Raw genomic sequence first — 17978 nt, 5'->3', positions numbered from 1 at the left:
CTGGAATAAAATGAGCTAGAAAAAGACAGGACCTAGCTATAACACCCACCAATCAATATTAGACATGTCATTCCCACACAATTGTATTGATCGATCCAATCACAGCATACGAGTGACCTAGCTAACTAGTCCATCTGGGTGATGCTATCACTGCTTAATGCAGTTGCAAAGAAGTTGCCAAGGGAGATCATCATTTGATAGGATATGATAGACTTACTTTATTGGAAGTCTTCCTCCACTCAATTTCCATGGACGTTCTTACTTTAGAAAGCAAAGGGGTCACGACAGTAGAATGATTGAAAGATTGTAGGCCCGCCCTACCTACTAATTTCCATTATTTTTCATTGATGAGTATACAGTGGCATGTTAGCATCACACAATACTTTCACCATTTTTTATAAAAATTTCAGGAAATGATATTGGGATATATTTGTGAAATATAATTATGGTATTGAATTGAAACCCTTTTTTAGGGCTCAACTTAAGTTATCAATTGTCTTAATTATATTGTTTTGACAAATAGGCCTAATTTGTATCATGCCTCAAATTATAAGGAATCTATTTGAGAGAGTGTGTTTGACAAAAGAGAAACGTAAAAGAACTTAAGTCCGGAGTGAGTTTTTTTTAGTGTCTGAGAACGATAAGGTGTGGGTCTATTTTTAAAATTGACATAGCAGATTCCTCATCATTAGATTTAATGGCAGATAGAAGCAGAAATATGGAGGAGCCGGATCCTTTTTTTAGGTCCTTGTAGCATTAGTAGTTAAGGTTACAATACTTGCAAAGTTATACGACTTGAACACAATACAAAATAAATGGGTTTGGATTGGGCTAAATTGTATTTACATCGATAATGAAACATGTCATGTTCTTTACTAGCCAACTCATTTATAACTCGATTAATCTGTTTAATCAAACATGTCTTATTCATATTAGAAATGTCTTGTTTAGATAAACATGTTATTATATTGTCATATGTTGTGTCATGTCAAGTTTTGACTCATTTATTAAATAGATTATTTCCTTTCATCATTTATTAAACAGATTACACATATCATCTTACTTCTGTAATAATTCTGTCATACTCGTGTTTCGCATCAACCCAAACAACGATATTTATGTCCTAACGCAACAAGAGCATGACCCGCAAACACAGGAAGATAAATAAAAAATAAAATACAACTACTTTGATACTCTCACTCTGGGCTCTTGTCACTTGTATGATCGAAGCAATGTGATTAACTCACATGCTGCAAGTCTGAGGGGAAATATATTGTTCATTGTTCCTTCATTGTAATTGAATACGGCTCTTGATTCATGTCAAAGTATATAAAGAATAAAAATGGTATAAAATCTTCGCTCAGAATTAAATAACAAAAATCCTCAATTCAAGTGAAGTTTCAAAAACGAACCGAGTATTCATACAATCCAACAAAAATGGATTCTTCTCTTCTTTTGTCACAGGAAAAGCGGAACTCTTCCTTTTCCCCGAAGATGTGTAAGCAATATTTATTCTGTTGCCTCAATAGCTGCATCTGTGTCCGATCAAACAATAGGAGAGGTTTAGCAACTCCAAAAATCAGAAATTGGTTATATAGAGCCATAAGTTCTTGGAAGCTCAAGTTGATTTGTCTTACTGATTGTCCTCTCCAAGCAAGTCATCGTATGTAACGGGCATCCGTATTCTATCATGAACAGATATGTGTTTCACCTCATCAGCATTGGACTGTTCAAGCTGATCCGTGAATGCATGGACTGTTCTTTTAGAAAAAAACTTCATTGTTCTGCACCACTGTTTGCCTGGTGTTCTGTTGCTTGAATTGTTTCTGCAAAATGGTGTTAAAAAAATAATTAGTAAACATATAAATAAAATAAAAAGGCTGCAATTTTCATACACTATTTCAAAATAAAAGAATATGCAGGGAGTCATGAAACATATTGCAATTGGACAACATGAGAAAGGTTTAATAGACCTTAGTTCAAAGAAGTGAGAAGCAAGGGTGGCCTATGTTATAATATACAACAGTTAGAATGAAATTAAAAATTAAGGAAGAAAGCATTAGAGCTAGTCCAGCCCAACCCGAACTCAGTCCGAAAATTTTAGAACTTGGGCGTTTAAATTCACAAATCGGGTTGGGTTTTATCAAAACCCAAGCTTATTCGGATTGGACTGGGTTCAATCCAAACCCAACCCAAAACTCCAAATTAAACAATCTAAGCCCAAATCAATAGACACCCACATTGTATTTTGTTTTTCTAAAATTCTTCCAACTTGTTATTATATATTTTATTTTATAATTCATTTTTATTGTTATTATATATTTATTGCTTAGACTTAATTAATATTATTTTTATTAATATACTAAAAAAAAAAAAAAAAAATTAACCCATAAAACCCGTCCCTATTAGGACAATGGGACTGATGTGAGCAAGTAAGCAACTTAAGGGAGATCTTTTTTTTTTTTTTTTCTAGTTTTTGTATTTTGGGTTAGAGTTGATGCTTCTTGGTATTCTGATTGCGAAATTTTGCAATAAAAGTATAATTCGTATATTGAGTCATTTTAGTGTTCTTTTTATATATTCTAAGGACTTTGGATTTATATGATCTTGTAGCATTTGGAGTCTGTAATACATATAAAGTTAAAATAGAACAGTAAAAATATAAATATATTTTTTTCATTTATAAACTTATATAGTAAGATATTTACTAAAAGAAAAATGGCAAGTATTAATAATGAATTGAAAAATAAAATTTTCTTAAAAAACTTTATGTTTACAAACATGGAAAAAAAGAAAAATGTAATTTGCATATTTGTTAAAAAAAAAAAAAAAAAAAAGTTGACCCATAAAACCTGCCCAGGGTTCGGGTTATGGACATTACCCATTTTTGGGTAGACTTTGGGTTGGCCCAACCCAACCCAATTTCGGGTTGAGGTTGAGTTGGGACCGGACCAAGTTGGGTTGGATTTGCCCAACTTGCAGCCCTACTATTGCACTTTTATCATGGCTCAAATTAGAGGTAATGCAGAGACAACAGGATGGCCCCAAAATTGTTGGACAGTGGTGTTTGGCAAGGGCAGATCCAAGAGTGAGCCCACCCCAAAAAAAAAAAATTTACTAGAGGCAATTTTAGCCTAGCACCAAAAAAAAAATTTAGTAGTACTAGCCAACCCCATAATAGATTAGCCAATCTTATTATGTATTTCTGGATCCGCCCTTGGTATTTGAACCGAAGTGACCTAAAGAAAAAAACTTTTTTCTCTCTATATATATATTTCTAAATATTTTTTTTTTAAAAACTTTGAGAATTTGTAGAATAAGGATTTGAATTTTTTGAGATTTGAGTTTACTCTTTTCTACTAAATGTCACAAAAATAAGAATTTTTCAATAGAGGTTTTCTGAGAAAATGATCAGAATTAGCTTTCCTAAGAAAATTACAAAAGCGTTCCTGATTTTGCCTATTAAGTTTGTTTTTGGGAATATACCAAACCTTATGAAAGTCATATTATTAAGATGAAACTTTTTTTTTTTTTAACTCCTCTGGAAGGGCTATGGACTGAAAGGAGGAGCTTCTTGTGGACTGTTTGATGGGTGTGGAATGAATGGTCACATAGTGACCAAGCTAGTGAGAAACCAGTTGCTGTCTTTGCTACTGAACCAAAAGAATGCTCTGTCTTTGCTACTGAAGAGAGTTTTGAAGGTGAAATGGCGCCGAAAAAGAATTTTTACAGGTGGAAAGAGGCCTGTATTAATGCCTTCAAGGTGATAGACAAGGAGATCAAGCTTCTTGAAAATATGGACTGCTCTTGCAGTGGTACTACGGCTGTTGTTGTCATAAGACAGGTAAGATATCAAACAAATTACTATGATCATTGTAACTGTTTATTTTCCATATATAATGTGAATTTTGGAAATTTACTTTATGGTGTTTCTTGTGATTAATTCTGAAACTAAACAAGATGAGGATATTGTTATTGCTAATCTCGGTGACTCAAGAGCAGTGCTAGGAACACTAGCTGAGGATGGAGTCAAGGTACTTAATTAACAATAACAATATCCTCATCCTGTTTATGAAGGTGAAATGGCGCCAAAAAAGAATTTGATGTGTGCGGGCGTGCCAGAACCAACAATGTGTGGTTCGAATGTGAAAGGATCGGGTCAAACCGAGTCTCTTTTGCAACAAAATTATATTTTAGACAATTGTATCCTCTAATGTAGAATCAAAATTGCCTTGACGAAAAGGACTTTTAATAGTGAACGAATTAATTATACTGAATGTAAGAATATAATAAGGGAAGAGAAGTAGATATAGATAGAGACTGGAAGAGATAGACAGAGAATAAGAAGATTAATTAAGAAGGAGAAAGATTGAGAATAGCAAGATTGCTAAATAGAGAAAGTAGAATTAGAGCGGGAAAGCTTGAGAAAGCAAAAATAATATTAAACTGTGATTCTAAGGGTAGTGGACCTCTTATAATGAATGCATCCGCACTTATTTATAAAAGAACGTAGCCAAAAACAACTCCTACACTTAAGCACCTTAATTACATCACAACTCTATAACATAACCGACTGCATATTCAAATTAAACTATCTCAAAGATAACCATTAGTTTTATCATCCTTATCTATTGTTTAATTTGAATATCTCCATCCATACCACCTTTGCATGTAGCTTCCCTAATTTATTCCATGTGTCAACTACCATCTGTTTCCACGTGTCAATTATCACCTTGCCCACGTGTCACATCATCACCAAAATGGCTGCCACATTATTAACACAAGATTTTGCCAAAATGAGTGTCAACACCATGTAATAATAATTTTTCATTTTTCAGATATCAAACCTAAACAGATTTGACTCCCTTATGATGAATAGTTGACCTCCATTTATTCTCTGTTTAATCATATCCATCGAGTTTTGTTAGAAATGTTATAGCTCCCATCATCATATTGGCAGGTTATAATAGATCAATGTGCTATATATGGTATTTAGTTTGGGTGATGAAAATGATCATGAAATTCATTGAATTTCCATGGCCTAGGAAATGATTTATAATTCCATCAACACCTAATTGCTGAATAAGGCTTGTGATGCCTAAATTGTCTGGGCAAATAAGGTGATACATTAAATGATTTTACGACAGAAATGGCCAAGATCTTGGAGCATACTTCATATCATAAATGATTTTACGACACTCTATTGTCAGGTATCTTACAAAGGTAGCAGTCGGTTCTGGTCGGAGCATTACCTTTGCGAGATACCCGGCCAACAAGCCAATTGTCGCAATGTATATCATTGTTCAAAATTGTTAAGTTGAAGATTAGTAGATATGTGACTTATTGTTAAGGTTTCTGAATTTACCCATTCTAGAATTATTGGTCAAATTAATTTTCAATTTTTTTTTTGCCGCCTCTAATTTATTTTCCAATCTACATTAGTAGTTTCACTCTTTATTTTTCAAAGCTCTTTAAACTTTACATGTGAGTCTTGCTCTCTCGGGACAACATATTTATTATATCACAATGTACTCAACCAATAGATATTTGGTGTGCCTAGCGCACTGTGCACCGGGCTCATCCGAGTTGTAAGTGTTGTGCACACGCAAGCACGTATTATGCACATACGGCTCGGATGAGGCCGCGCACAATGTGGCGCACCAAATACCTTTCCCTACTCAACATCAATTGGAAGCACAAAAGGACATCAGTTGGAGTTACAAATGGGAATTCTCTAATTTCTAGCTATCATGTAGTTGCATGGATTTACACGTTAACTATGTATTTACAAGAAAAGTATATATATATATGAAAAGTATCCCTTTTGTATCCCAATAGATATGGTTTAACATTAATTTGAAATAGAATAAGGTGGAAAGTAGCAGAATTATCAGATACCTTATTTATTTAATTCAATGATCTTGCATTCAATCACCATATAGAAGCTCAATAAAGATTACTAATCGAATTACAAAGCTAATTAAGCTCCATCAACAAAATCAGTTTTATTTCAACAACATATATAATATACTGCAACTTGATCTGATATCAAAAGATCTGGCACCCAAAACCTCCCTCTTTTTATTTCTTGCATGATGCCTTCCACCTTAGTTGATGCTGCACAGAAAAGATCGAGAATGAATGGACATCAACAAGTTAGCTAAGTACTTAATTATAATGAACAATACTGATAGAAAAGCTTTGTGTGTGTGTGTTATATATGTGCAAATACAAAAAAGCTTACTTGTTGCAGTTGGTGGTTCGGGAGATGGGGATGTCCATTTGAACATTGCACTTTGCAGGGAGGGCTTGTGCTGCATCGTCCTTTAAGTTGGCATAGCGATTGGCAGCATCCTTAACACATTTGCAAGCTGTTTGTTTGTCGGTCGGAGTTGCAGCCATCCCTTTGATGCTTTTCACACCATTGCAGCATTCTGGTGTAGGGTTACCACCAGTAGTGAGGTAGGGCACACACGGGGCCAAAGATGCGTCGACTTGGCCACAACTGATGGCCTGTCCTGGCTCCGCCATCAACTGAATCATGACTAGCACCACCACCACTGATATTACCACTCCCTTCATCTTCAATTGCTTGTATAAGATACTAGACTTGAAGTTTGAGGTCGTATATATCTCTATATATGTATATATATTGATTTGTAATAGGGAGGTTGATCAAGGGGGTATATATAGGACTTTGTTGACAGTTTCAAATGGATATGTGGGTCATGGATTTAAGAGGATTTGTTACACTATTTTGGCTGTTTCATTGCTTTCAAATGTCACTTGTAACTTGTCCAATATTGCAGAGAGGATGAGGATTTGAACCTTTCTGTTATCCTTAACAAGCAATGTGTTTTTTTCTGTTGGTGATTTCATGTTGTAGTAAATTCAATTCTCTCTCTTCCAAGGCAATGGTGGTACCTTGACCTCTTTGTTAAAGGAAATTTCTAGAACTACAATTTTTTATTGGTCATGTTCACAAAATATATATAACAAAGTGGAAGGTTACACTTATTTATTTTTTTTTGCATATATATGACTAATAAATTGTAGATCAAAGAATTCACTTTAACAAATCTGACCCACCACAATACTTGTCAAGCATTTTCCTGGTGTAGGGGAACTTCCTCCTTCCAAGGTGTCTTTTTATAATATTAAAAAGTATTTCCTCCGTCCCACATTAGAGGTTCATTTTTAGAAATAGGAGTTTTTAAGGAAACATGCATTTAATGCATTATCTCTTTTTAAAATTACCAACTTATCCCTTTTAATTTAAAGATTATAAAGTTTGAAATTTTTTAAAAAGATAAAGGACAATGATGGAAATATAGAATTTATTTGCTTTGACTTTTCAAAGAGGACAACTAATTTGGGACACGTAAAAAGAGGATAATGGACTACTAATATGGAACGGAGGGACAAGTATTATTGTTTGGTATAAGAAAGTAGTTAATCCTCACGCATAAAGAGACAAGTATTATTGTTTGGTATAATCCTCACACCCTTGTTATACTTGTGGCAAAAATGCTGCACAAAACTTGAAAAACATTGAACTAATTGATAATTTTTATATAAATAGTCACTAAGATTATATTTCACACACACACATCCAACCCCTCCCGAGAAATAAAGATCATTAGATTGGAAGATTAACCTTCTCTTTTTCTTTTCTAATAAAGAGTAATAGTTTTGTCACTTGATGCAATATTAAAATAAATAAATAAATTTAACAAACATAAATTTTTTAGTTAAGAGAGCAATTTCTTTGTATAAAATAACAACAAATGTTGAATTTTTCTTTAGTCTCTCTCTCTCTTTCAACACTTCGTGCAAAGAAAGCTTACACATGTGTACATATATTTTGTCACACTATATATCAAAAGCATATATACCCCCGGTACGAAGCCAGTATAGGACCGGGTTCCTTATTTTATATATATATTTTCCCATAATAGGTATACATTTTTTAAAAATGTGTAAAAATGCCCCCCCCTCAAATACCCCCGGTACGAAGCCAGTATAGGACCGGGTTCCTTATTTTATATATATATTTTCCCATAATAGGTATACATTTTTTAAAAATGTGTAAAAATGCCCCCCCCCCCCCCCCCCTAAAATTTATCCTTCCCTTGTATAATCTATATGTTTTCTTAAAAAAAAATTCTTAAATTATTTCATTATATTCTATATATGTAATTTATTAATTTATGTCGTTCCAAAAATATCAATCTCCATCTATATATATTCACATATTTCTCTTTATGTACATATATTCCATAAATATTAATTTATATCTATTTAGTGTACAATATACCCCTCCTGAATAAAAATTCTGGCTCTGTCCCTGTATAAACAAGTATATATAGTCCATGTTCTTACCAGCACGAGACCACGAAATTAAACATATTACGACTCTTGTGTCGTATCAATACCAACGACAACAAATATATATATATATAACTCTCTAAGGAGAGAGAGTATAAAAAAAAACATTAGTGAGTCACTCGTCACCCACTAACATGAATAGCTAGTTTTCTTCATTTTCTCTGCTATGACATGGAAACTGGACAGAGTTAGGAAGTTGGTTCGGGGTATGTTAACACTGATAAAATAATTTTTTTTTAAATAGGTTAAAAATATAATAGAATAAGTAAATAAAAAAATAAATAAGAAGAGGGAAAAAAAAAAGTTATTGAACATAAATTATGCATGAGTGCAAAAAAAAAATAAATAAATAAATTTTTAAGAAGAAAATGAAATAAAAAGAAAAAAAAAATATGAGAGAATAGGTTTTAATTGTAGAAGGAGAATGCAAAAGTTTTTGAAAATAAGAAAAAGAAGTTTGAAGAAAAAGGAATAAAGAATTAAAAACGTTTTTAGAAATAGAACATTTTAAGGGAGATAATTTATAAATTTTATGGGAGGATTTTATAATTATTTACAAATTATATGCATAAAATAAACAAAAATTTAGTGGATTCAGAGGCAATAAGGTAGAGCGTTTGAGATTTATTACTCAAACCTTCCTTAATACAAAATATATTATAAATTTTTTTTAAAAAATCAATTTTCTATCTTATCTCGTCTCTTATTACTTTCTCTCTCCTCTCCACCACCTTACCCCCTCTTAAAAAAAATATTGTAAATAAAAATAAAAAAATGAGTGTAAGGGCAATTTTGTTACTTTATGAATTTTTTTTACAAGTTTTGATTGGGGGGGGGGGGGGGTGTTGAGCATACAACCTATGCATCCAAACCTTAAGAAGTCAAAGCAATAAATCTGAAACGCTCTACTTCTGAGATTTGTCTGGACTTAAAAAAAGATCGGTATAATTTACTCTAAATTTTACATGATGGGGACCATATAGTCTTAACCAATCTATGCAACAATGTATACAATCATGTTAGCTTTTTATATATGTGGGCTTATGTGATTGGTTGACACCATATAATAATTTCCCGTGTTCACTTCATCCTATGGGGAAGGTTTTTTTACATGATTCCATGATAGGAACTTTATGATCCCAAAAATGCCATTTTAGATGCGGACTCTTAACTCTTCTTACTGAGTTGGGCTGACTCGGCAAAAGCCCGACCTAACCTGGCCCAATGTTCCAAGTACCAAACCCAAGTAGATATAACACATCACATGCTCTTACCTGCAACTAACACCACATATTATTCATCCAATCACGTTAATTAAGGATTTAAAAAACAGAAAAATAAGTTATATTATCTCTGAACTTCAATGTAAAAGCATTTTCTAAGTCTATTGAACTTGACAGTTTTGACCCGTCTGATCAGTGACGAGGAATAGTTTGGACCTCTGTTTATTCTCTATTTAATCATTCACATCCATTATGAACGGTTAGAAATCTATTGTTAACAAATGAAATTAGTCACGTGAATAATTAATTATATTAAGTACCAAAAAATATCCTTATTTGTTTCTGAAAATGCTCTTACGTTTTTTCTTTCTTATATATATATATATATATATATAAATCTCATCATCTCCTAACAGGTCATTTAAAAGGTCATAATAGTCATTTTATCGCTTCATTAACAGCTGAATGAGGAAAGATCCTTATTTGCTCCTAAAATAAATGTGGGACAAGCCTCCCCATGTAACATTCTCTTTTACTCGAACTCATAAGTCAAGTCACTCGGTCTACTTGGGGTGACTCAGCCGGATGCCTCTCGGGCCGAGCATTTAGCGTGGCGCCGAATTAAGAATTGAATCTGACTCTGATACCAATTATAACGGATGGACGCTTGTCCATTTATTAAAAAATTCAAATTATTGGGTAATACTGCATACCCACTTATTTGTACCTATGTCACTTTCCATCTAAATTCAATGTGAAACAAATTTCTCTTGTAACACTAGTTGTCTAATCTTGAGAGAAGGTAACTTAGTCGAGGGAATTTTTATTTTATTTTTTTGGCAAAGCTTTTTCATATGAACAGCTTCATTATATGTGGTTTAAATAATGTAAGTCATACAATACCATTAATATAGGATTTGAACTTGAACAAAAACCTTTAATGAAACATAATAATCACACATATAAAATATTAGTATTAATAAGTTCTGCCCCAATTAATTAGGTCCCACCTGTCTAGCCAGCAAGCACATAGATTTGCACTACTGTTATATTATTCTGTCTATGGATGGTGAAAAAATTATTTTGCATAAAATTACATCAAATATTTGTACAATTTGGAATACCCCTACTAGAAACTTAATTACTAGATGAGGAGTTGCATATATTCTTATATATTTTACTTTTAATACTCTAATTGTCTCAAACTTATTCTTTTTTTTCTTTCATTGCATATTCCAAAGGTAGGTTTTTTATTTGAAAATTTAATTTAAAACAAGTAAAGCAATTTTTAAAAAAATAAGTTTAACAATTCACTGCAACTATTGGATGCAAGAATTATTTTCCATTTCCATAATATATATCCCTTAGTTTTATAAATTAATTCTCCAAACAAGTTTACCCAATATTTAAATAAAATTTACATTCTGGTTACATGATTTGAGATCTATGAAATATATAAATACTTCCTATATGTCATAGGTCTAATATTCTTTCCATTCGAACTAAAACGCTTTCGTTGTGATCGGGATACCCACTTGACATGACCGAATTAAGAATTATGTCTGACTCTTATATCAATTATAACAGGTGGACGCTTGTCGGTTGATCAAAAAATATTAAATAATATTGTATACTCACTCATTTATATCTATTTTACTTTTTATTTGGATTCGATGTGAGACACTTCTAATAATAGGTTTAATAAGCTCTCAATCCTGTTTAATCCGTGTTTGTTGAATGAAAAATTTTATGTGTCTCATAATTAACAATGAAATTCTTTAAAAGGCTTGATCATAATTTATTACTCTATTACATATACTAATATATGATAATCTACTTAGCAATGAATAGACAAATATTTATACTCGAGCTCTACCAATTAAATTCCACCATGTCACTGCATATGTAAAACTCTGGGTGGTTGATTAGACAAAAAAAATAATAATGAAAAGTGAGAAAAAAAAAAAAAAAAAAAAAAAAAGTCAAGTGAATGAAAGAAAATTCAATGAAAAAAACATGATGATTTGGATAGTTTAAAAATCACAAAAAAATAAAAAATAATTAAATAATAAAAATAAAATTATTTACTTAAATCGTAATTGTATATATTAAACAAGATGGATCTAAATAATTTTGTACTGAATAAATGTTTTAATTTATGAATATAAATAAATAGTATAATAGTCTACATGTTATATAAAATTATTTATTTAGATTCTTATATTACTTTTACCTTTAAAAAAAGAACAAAAATGTTTACCCGCTACAAATTTGTTTATACCTTTTACCCTATTAAATAAAACAAGATATATTATAATAAACCATTATATTTATTATAAATTTGTAATCTTCCTACCATCCCAACCATTTTATGATATTTTGGCACAAAAATCTAGAAAGCTTTTCATGCTAATTTATAAGAATTGAATTTTCTCCTCTCAAATTACTAAAATTCAATTTCACTTTCCCTTTCGCTCTCCATCTAACCAAACAGTTGTTCACTTTCACATCAAATTTTTCATCGATCAACCGACTCAATAAAAACGAAATTCATGAAAAATAAATCACCTCCAAAAATAAATAAATTATATAAAAAAAATCACCACAACAAAACTCTCTGTTCCTCTTTCATCTCTTCACCCATCTCTCTCGTCTACACTTTGAAGCGATCATTTTTGTTTCCCTCTACAGATCTCTGAAATTGCTGAATCGAAACCCCAAATCTCTCTCTTTCTCTCTCTCTATATAGTTTGCGATTAGTTTTTGTCCCTTTCAGTCCTTTCTCTGCTGATCGGTTCGTATGTCGAATTGTTGAAGCTTGATGAGAGTTGTCATAGGGATTTCGCAGAGTTACAGATTTATGGACGAGCGATATGCCTCAATTGCGTAGCGGAGTTCGCAGAGGCAGACCTTCGAAGCCACCGATTGCGATCGAAAACGGTGCCGTTGAGAACAAGGAGGTGAGAGCACCACGGACTCGCCAGAGACGAACAGCAGTGTGTAAGAAGGATAACGGGAAGCCACCGGTGGTCGTCGTTGACGCTGACGGCGACGATGATAGAGCTGTGAAGGTTTTGAGTCAAAAAGCGACGCCGCTGAAGGGTAAGGGTAAGGGTAAAGGTAAGGTTAAGGAGGAGAAGGAAGAAGCTAGGGTTTTGGGAGTGGTCGGTGGTGGTGGTGCTGAGGTTGCGGCGGCGAAGGAAGAGGTTGGGGAAAAGGACATGGATGACAATGATAGTGGTGGCCGGAGCGCCGATAAGGGAGTGGCGGCTGAAGATGAAGGGAGCACGGCTCCCCTTCCGGAAAGGGTTAATCTCACTCTCTCTGTTTATGTATTTATCTATATATATATATTGTTGGTTTGCTCAGAAAAGTGGGAGAAAAAACTGAGAGAGAGGAAAAATTCTGGATTAATGCTTTACATGTCTTAATTTTTAAAACAAACTGACTATTGAATTAGGTTCACTTTGATTTAATCTTTCCATGTTTTTTGGGGTAATTGGATGGAGCTTCACTACTGATTGCATGTTGCAATTTTCAGGCTTTTATTTGTTCTTTGTTAAAGATGATTAATTGGGAATTAGAAAATTGTTCATATGCCTTTAAGATGTTTCTGTTAAGGTTTGTGGTGGGACTTGGCTTAAAAGTTTGTTTGGGAAATCGAAGGAGAGTCTGATGATGTTCATTTTGCTGAATGTAGGACTCCTTGGTTGGAATTTGATACAGTTAGTTGGCATTGTTTGTTTATCCTTTAGAAATACTTTACATGCTTTTAAAAAAAAACAGATCCTTGATAACAAAATCTCATTTAAGATGGTCTTGTCACTACATAATATAAAAACTCTATTCGCACTTTGATAATAGGAAATTTGGAAAGTACATTTTACCATGAGAAGTAGTAATTACTCAATGAAGGAAAATATGACTGTTTGATGATAAGAATAAAAATAAGGTACTTATGAAAGCATTGGGGGCTTCTAGGAGTGTGCTAATATATATGTCTTTCTGGTGAAAGAGGAGTGCAGGTGTATATATATGTGTGCATGTGTGTGTGTGTGTATATGGATGATACATTTATTATATTCTCTGGTTTCTTAACAACAGGTCCAGGTTGGTGGTTCCCCAGCATACAGAATTGAAAAGAAACTGGGAAAAGGAGGATTTGGACAAGTCTATGTTGGTCGTCGCATTAATGCTCCTGTTCCACATGAAAGAACTGGCTCAGGAGCTATAGAGGTAAAATTCATGTATATATGGTGAGACAACTGAGTGTGGTCACTGCATGAGTAGTCAAGGCAAATTTGGCGAGAGATGGGTCGGGACTAGATGTCTCAGGTTCATTTTTCCGTAGTCGTACCTGATGCACATCCATTTTGGGTGATTGCGTGTATCCTTAGTGATCAAAATCCTACTATAAATGGATTAGGGACACCTTAGCTTATTGATATAAAAAATTAATATGGTGGCTGCTGTTGGATTTTTCCTGACTAACTTGTTAACTTTTGAAATTTTTAGGTAGCGATGAAATTTGAGCATAGAAGCAGCAAAGGATGTAATTATGGACCACCGTATGAATGGCAAGTTTACAAGTTAGTATTTTTCTTCTTGGGTTTTCTTCTCACGCATTTTCCCCTTTTGTTGTTTCTATCTTCAATGTTGGATTTGTACTAAAATTATGGTTGTATTGTTTGCTTTCTTTGCTGAATGCATAGTGCACTAGGGGGCAGTCATGGTGTACCACGTGTACATTACAAGGGCCGGCAGGGCGACTACTATATCATGGTATGCTTTTCATTTCATGTGCAATTTTTTTATTGCATGATAGTGTGGTTCTAGCTCTCACAGTCCATCTGTTCTTAGTTAATATTTTCCCATAAATATTTATAGGTAATGGATATGCTTGGACCTAGTTTATGGGACGTTTGGAATAACAATTCCCACACGTAAGTTCCTATTCAAATTTGATTATTGAAGATTATAGATTTTATTATGGTTATTGGGTTACTTGAGCAAATCTAAACATATCTGAAGAGTACTTCTGTTTTGTCGACTTCAGGATGTCTATTGAAATGGTTGCATGCATCGCCATTGAAGCAATCTCTATATTAGAGAAGATGCACTCCCGCGGGTGATTATTCTGCTTTTTTATTATTGTTATTTATTTTATTTTAATGTTGTCGAATTTATAAAAGGAGGTACATTATTTGAAACAAGGAAACAACTCCTCTACATGAGAAGGTAAGACTGCGCATTTTGACCCTCCCTAGACCCCGCAATGGTGGGAGCCTCATGCACTGGCCTAGTCTTGTTAGATACATTGTTTGTAGGATATTCCTGGAATAAGGGTTCAGTTTAGAACTGATGTGGCCGACAAACATCCATTTGGTTTTGTGATCTGTGCCAATCTTGTACTATATTGTTTTATATCAGAAAATCGAAATAATGATGCCTTTATGCCATTTGACTGACATACCTTTGTGTCGAACCTGGATGTATGTAGGCTAGTTGTTTTTTGCAGTGGAAAAGCATGGTATTTTGTTTCCACAATCTTAATTGTCTTCTTTATGTAGCATTCTTACACCATTCTGCTCCTCTGAATAGACTCTCTGCTCTACCTATGCCATGGTTAAAATCCATCTTGATTCTAGAACCATAGTGAAATTCTCTTATTATGTGAGACATGGAGCTGTATATGACTCGTGCAATTTTGGCAGATATGTGCATGGCGATGTCAAGCCAGAAAACTTTTTGCTTGGACCACCAGGGAGTCCTGAAGAGAAGAAATTGTTTCTAGTTGACCTTGGACTAGGTATAATGTATTTAAATTTTGTTTATGATTTGCAGTACAAATTTTTAGACATGATACAATCCTGAAGTACATGCAATATCTCACTATCTTATGGCCTGCTCTGACCTGCCAGCTACACGGTGGCGAGATACTTCTACTGGATTACATGTTGATTATGACCAAAGACCAGATGTTTTTAGGTAATGTGATGACGGATTATCCATTTTACTTGTGTTCTTGTATATCCTCTTATATGAGATTAATTTCTGCTGAAGCGCTATCATTTTGGTGCTGCAGGGGAACAGTGCGTTATGCAAGTGCGCATGCCCATCTTGGAAGAACTGGGAGCAGGAGGGATGATCTAGAATCTCTTGCTTACACACTCATTTTTCTTCTTCGTGGCCGGCTGCCTTGGCAAGGATACCAGGTTGGGTTTTCAAATTGGAATATGTGCTTATATATATGCCATCTGGATATTTTCTGACACAATAATTTATTAATTAGGGAGAGCATAAAGGATTCCTTGTTTGCAAGAAGAAGATGGCAACTTCTCCAGAAACTCTTTGTTGCTTTTGTCCTGCACCTTTTCGGCAGTTTGTAGAGTATGTGGTAAACTTGAAATTTGACGAGGAACCTAACTATGCAAAATACATCTCCCTCTTTGATGGAATAGTTGGTCCAAATCCAGATATCAGACCAATTAACACTGATGGTGCTCAGAAGGTATGCTACGTGTCATCTGTGTATATTAGATGGATGTCCAGTTGAACTTGAAATCTCTCTTCTTTCTTTTTCTATTTAGATTTTTTCTGACACATGTTTACATGCTATGAAGCTTATATATCAGGTTGGCCATAAGAGAGGACGGTTGATAATGGAAGAGGATGATGATGAACAACCAAAGAAGAAAGTCCGAATGGGAATGCCTGCAACACAATGGATCAGTGTTTACAATGCTCGTCGGCCTATGAAGCAAAGGTTTGTAGTTTGAACTTACATATTGGGTCCTCTCTGATGCCGAGAAAAAGGATAAAGGACTTATGTTTACATTTGGTGTTGTAGATATCACTATAATGTGGCAGACTTGAGGCTTCCTCAACACATTCAGAAAGGAAATGAAGATGGTTTATTTATTAGCTGCGTTGCATCCTGTTCAAACCTGTGGGCCCTAATCATGGATGCTGGAACTGGCTTCACTTCTCAAGTTTATGAACTATCACCCTATTTCCTTCACAAGGTTGCTTATACTTCTTTTGGATCTTTTAGACACTTTGCTATTACTTGTTTATATGTTGAATACATGCACGTTCGTTCACCTTGCACTTCACAAGCATATGTTTGAAGCATAAAGATTATGTGGATAACCTAATTCTTCTTATTTTAATTTTTTGAAGGAATGGATTATGGAACAGTGGGAGAAGAATTATTACATTAGTGCAATAGCAGGAGCCAATAATGGGAGCTCGTTAGTAGTAATGTCTAAGGGTGAGTCTAGCTAATATGGAGCACAATAATTTTGTTGACGCTTAGTATAATTCTGGCTTAACTATCATTACTCTAAAATCCAGGTACCCAGTATTTGCAGCAGTCCTATAAAGTCAGTGAGTCATTTCCGTTCAAGTGGATAAATAAAAAATGGAGGGAGGGATTTTATGTCACTGCCATGGCCACTGCAGGAAATAGATGGGCAATTGTTATGTCTCGTGGGGCAGGATTTTCTGATCAGGTTTTGTTGTGATTCGTGGTTCTTTTTTCAACAGGATGATTGTGCTGCCAAGAATACATTTCTGATAGTTTATTTTTTTTGGGTGTTTAATCTCAGGTTGTGGAACTAGATTTTCTGTATCCCAGTGAAGGCGTTCATCGGAGGTGGGATGGTGGTTATCGGATCACATCAACTGCCGCAACTGTGGACCAGACAGCTTTAGTTCTTAGTGTGCCGAGAAGAAAACCTGCAGATGAAACACAAGAGACACTTAGGACTTCTGCATTTCCTAGCACACATGTCAAGGTTGATTATCCACATCTATTGACTTTTCTCCTTTTGCTTTCTGTTCCCAAGAGGTTATTTTTTGGAACTTATATTCTGTGGTGGTTTCTCGCAGGAGAAATGGGCAAAAAATCTTTATATTGCTTCTGTTTGCTATGGTCGTACTGTTTCATGAGCTACCAAAGTTTTGCTTGGGGATACTCGCTGAGATCTTCTCGATTCCTCAGTCATATGAGCCATGGGCCAGTTGTTAGGATCTATTCTCTGTTTGGGAAGAAAGCATTACCTTGTTTATAAATGGCAACCTGGTTCATCGTATCATTTGGGAGTTGATGTATGCAAAGCGTTACTTGAGCATCAATTTATCATAGAATTCATTACCAGCACTTGTGCACTGTGTTTCAACTACTGTTCAAAAGCTTCAAAGCTGATGTCCCAGATGGATATTTTTACTTATTGTTAAAAGTTTGTATAGTCTTGAACAATATTACTTGTTTGAAAGCATGTGCACAGGTCATGTTTTGATTATTTATGATAATCCGGGAAACATGCAATCGAAAATTTTGCGGTTGGCTCCGGACTTTTTTAA

At 34.1% G+C, this 17978-nt stretch overlaps 2 protein-coding genes across 2 annotated transcripts; one reads left to right on the top strand and one right to left on the bottom strand.

Moving 5' to 3' along the window:
- Window positions 1–6240: 6240 nt before the first annotated feature.
- Window positions 6241–6582, bottom strand: LOC132302291 (non-specific lipid-transfer protein 1-like). Its single transcript, XM_059799135.1, has one exon. It carries the CDS (start codon window positions 6580–6582, stop codon window positions 6241–6243), a length of 342 nt encoding a protein of 113 aa, XP_059655118.1.
- A 5491-nt stretch (window positions 6583–12073) lies between these two features.
- Window positions 12074–17978, top strand: LOC132303762 (casein kinase 1-like protein HD16). Its single transcript, XM_059801167.1, has 16 exons — window positions 12074–12919; window positions 13716–13847; window positions 14127–14200; window positions 14324–14393; window positions 14499–14554; window positions 14668–14739; window positions 15326–15420; window positions 15533–15599; window positions 15697–15826; window positions 15904–16122; window positions 16235–16377; window positions 16462–16636; window positions 16794–16884; window positions 16968–17125; window positions 17222–17410; window positions 17505–17978. The coding sequence occupies exons 1-16, from the start codon at window positions 12485–12487 to the stop codon at window positions 17562–17564; spliced, it is 2166 nt and encodes a 721-aa protein (XP_059657150.1). The 5' UTR covers window positions 12074–12484; the 3' UTR covers window positions 17565–17978.

Source organism: Cornus florida, unplaced genomic scaffold (genome assembly GCF_030987335.1).
Source record: "Cornus florida cultivar Cherokee Brave unplaced genomic scaffold, ASM3098733v1 CherokeeBrave_3.0.0_Hap2_Chr04, whole genome shotgun sequence".
Lineage (NCBI taxonomy): Eukaryota > Viridiplantae > Streptophyta > Magnoliopsida > Cornales > Cornaceae > Cornus > Cornus florida.
Note: the sequence above shows the minus strand (reverse complement) of the source record. Positions and strands in the feature narration are given on the sequence as shown.

Excerpts from the sequence above, each read along its gene's own strand:
- LOC132303762 (XM_059801167.1), top strand. The coding sequence starts at position 12,485 with ATGCCTCAATTGCGTAGCGGAGTTCGCAGAGGCAGACCTTCGAAGCCA. Across the intron at positions 16,123-16,234 it reads ACACTGATGGTGCTCAGAAG|CTTATATATCAGGTTGGCCA; the intron begins GTATGCTACGTG and ends CATGCTATGAAG. Across the intron at positions 17,126-17,221 it reads GGGCAGGATTTTCTGATCAG|GTTGTGGAACTAGATTTTCT; the intron begins GTTTTGTTGTGA and ends GTTTAATCTCAG.
- LOC132302291 (XM_059799135.1), bottom strand. The coding sequence starts at position 6,582 with ATGAAGGGAGTGGTAATATCAGTGGTGGTGGTGCTAGTCATGATTCAG.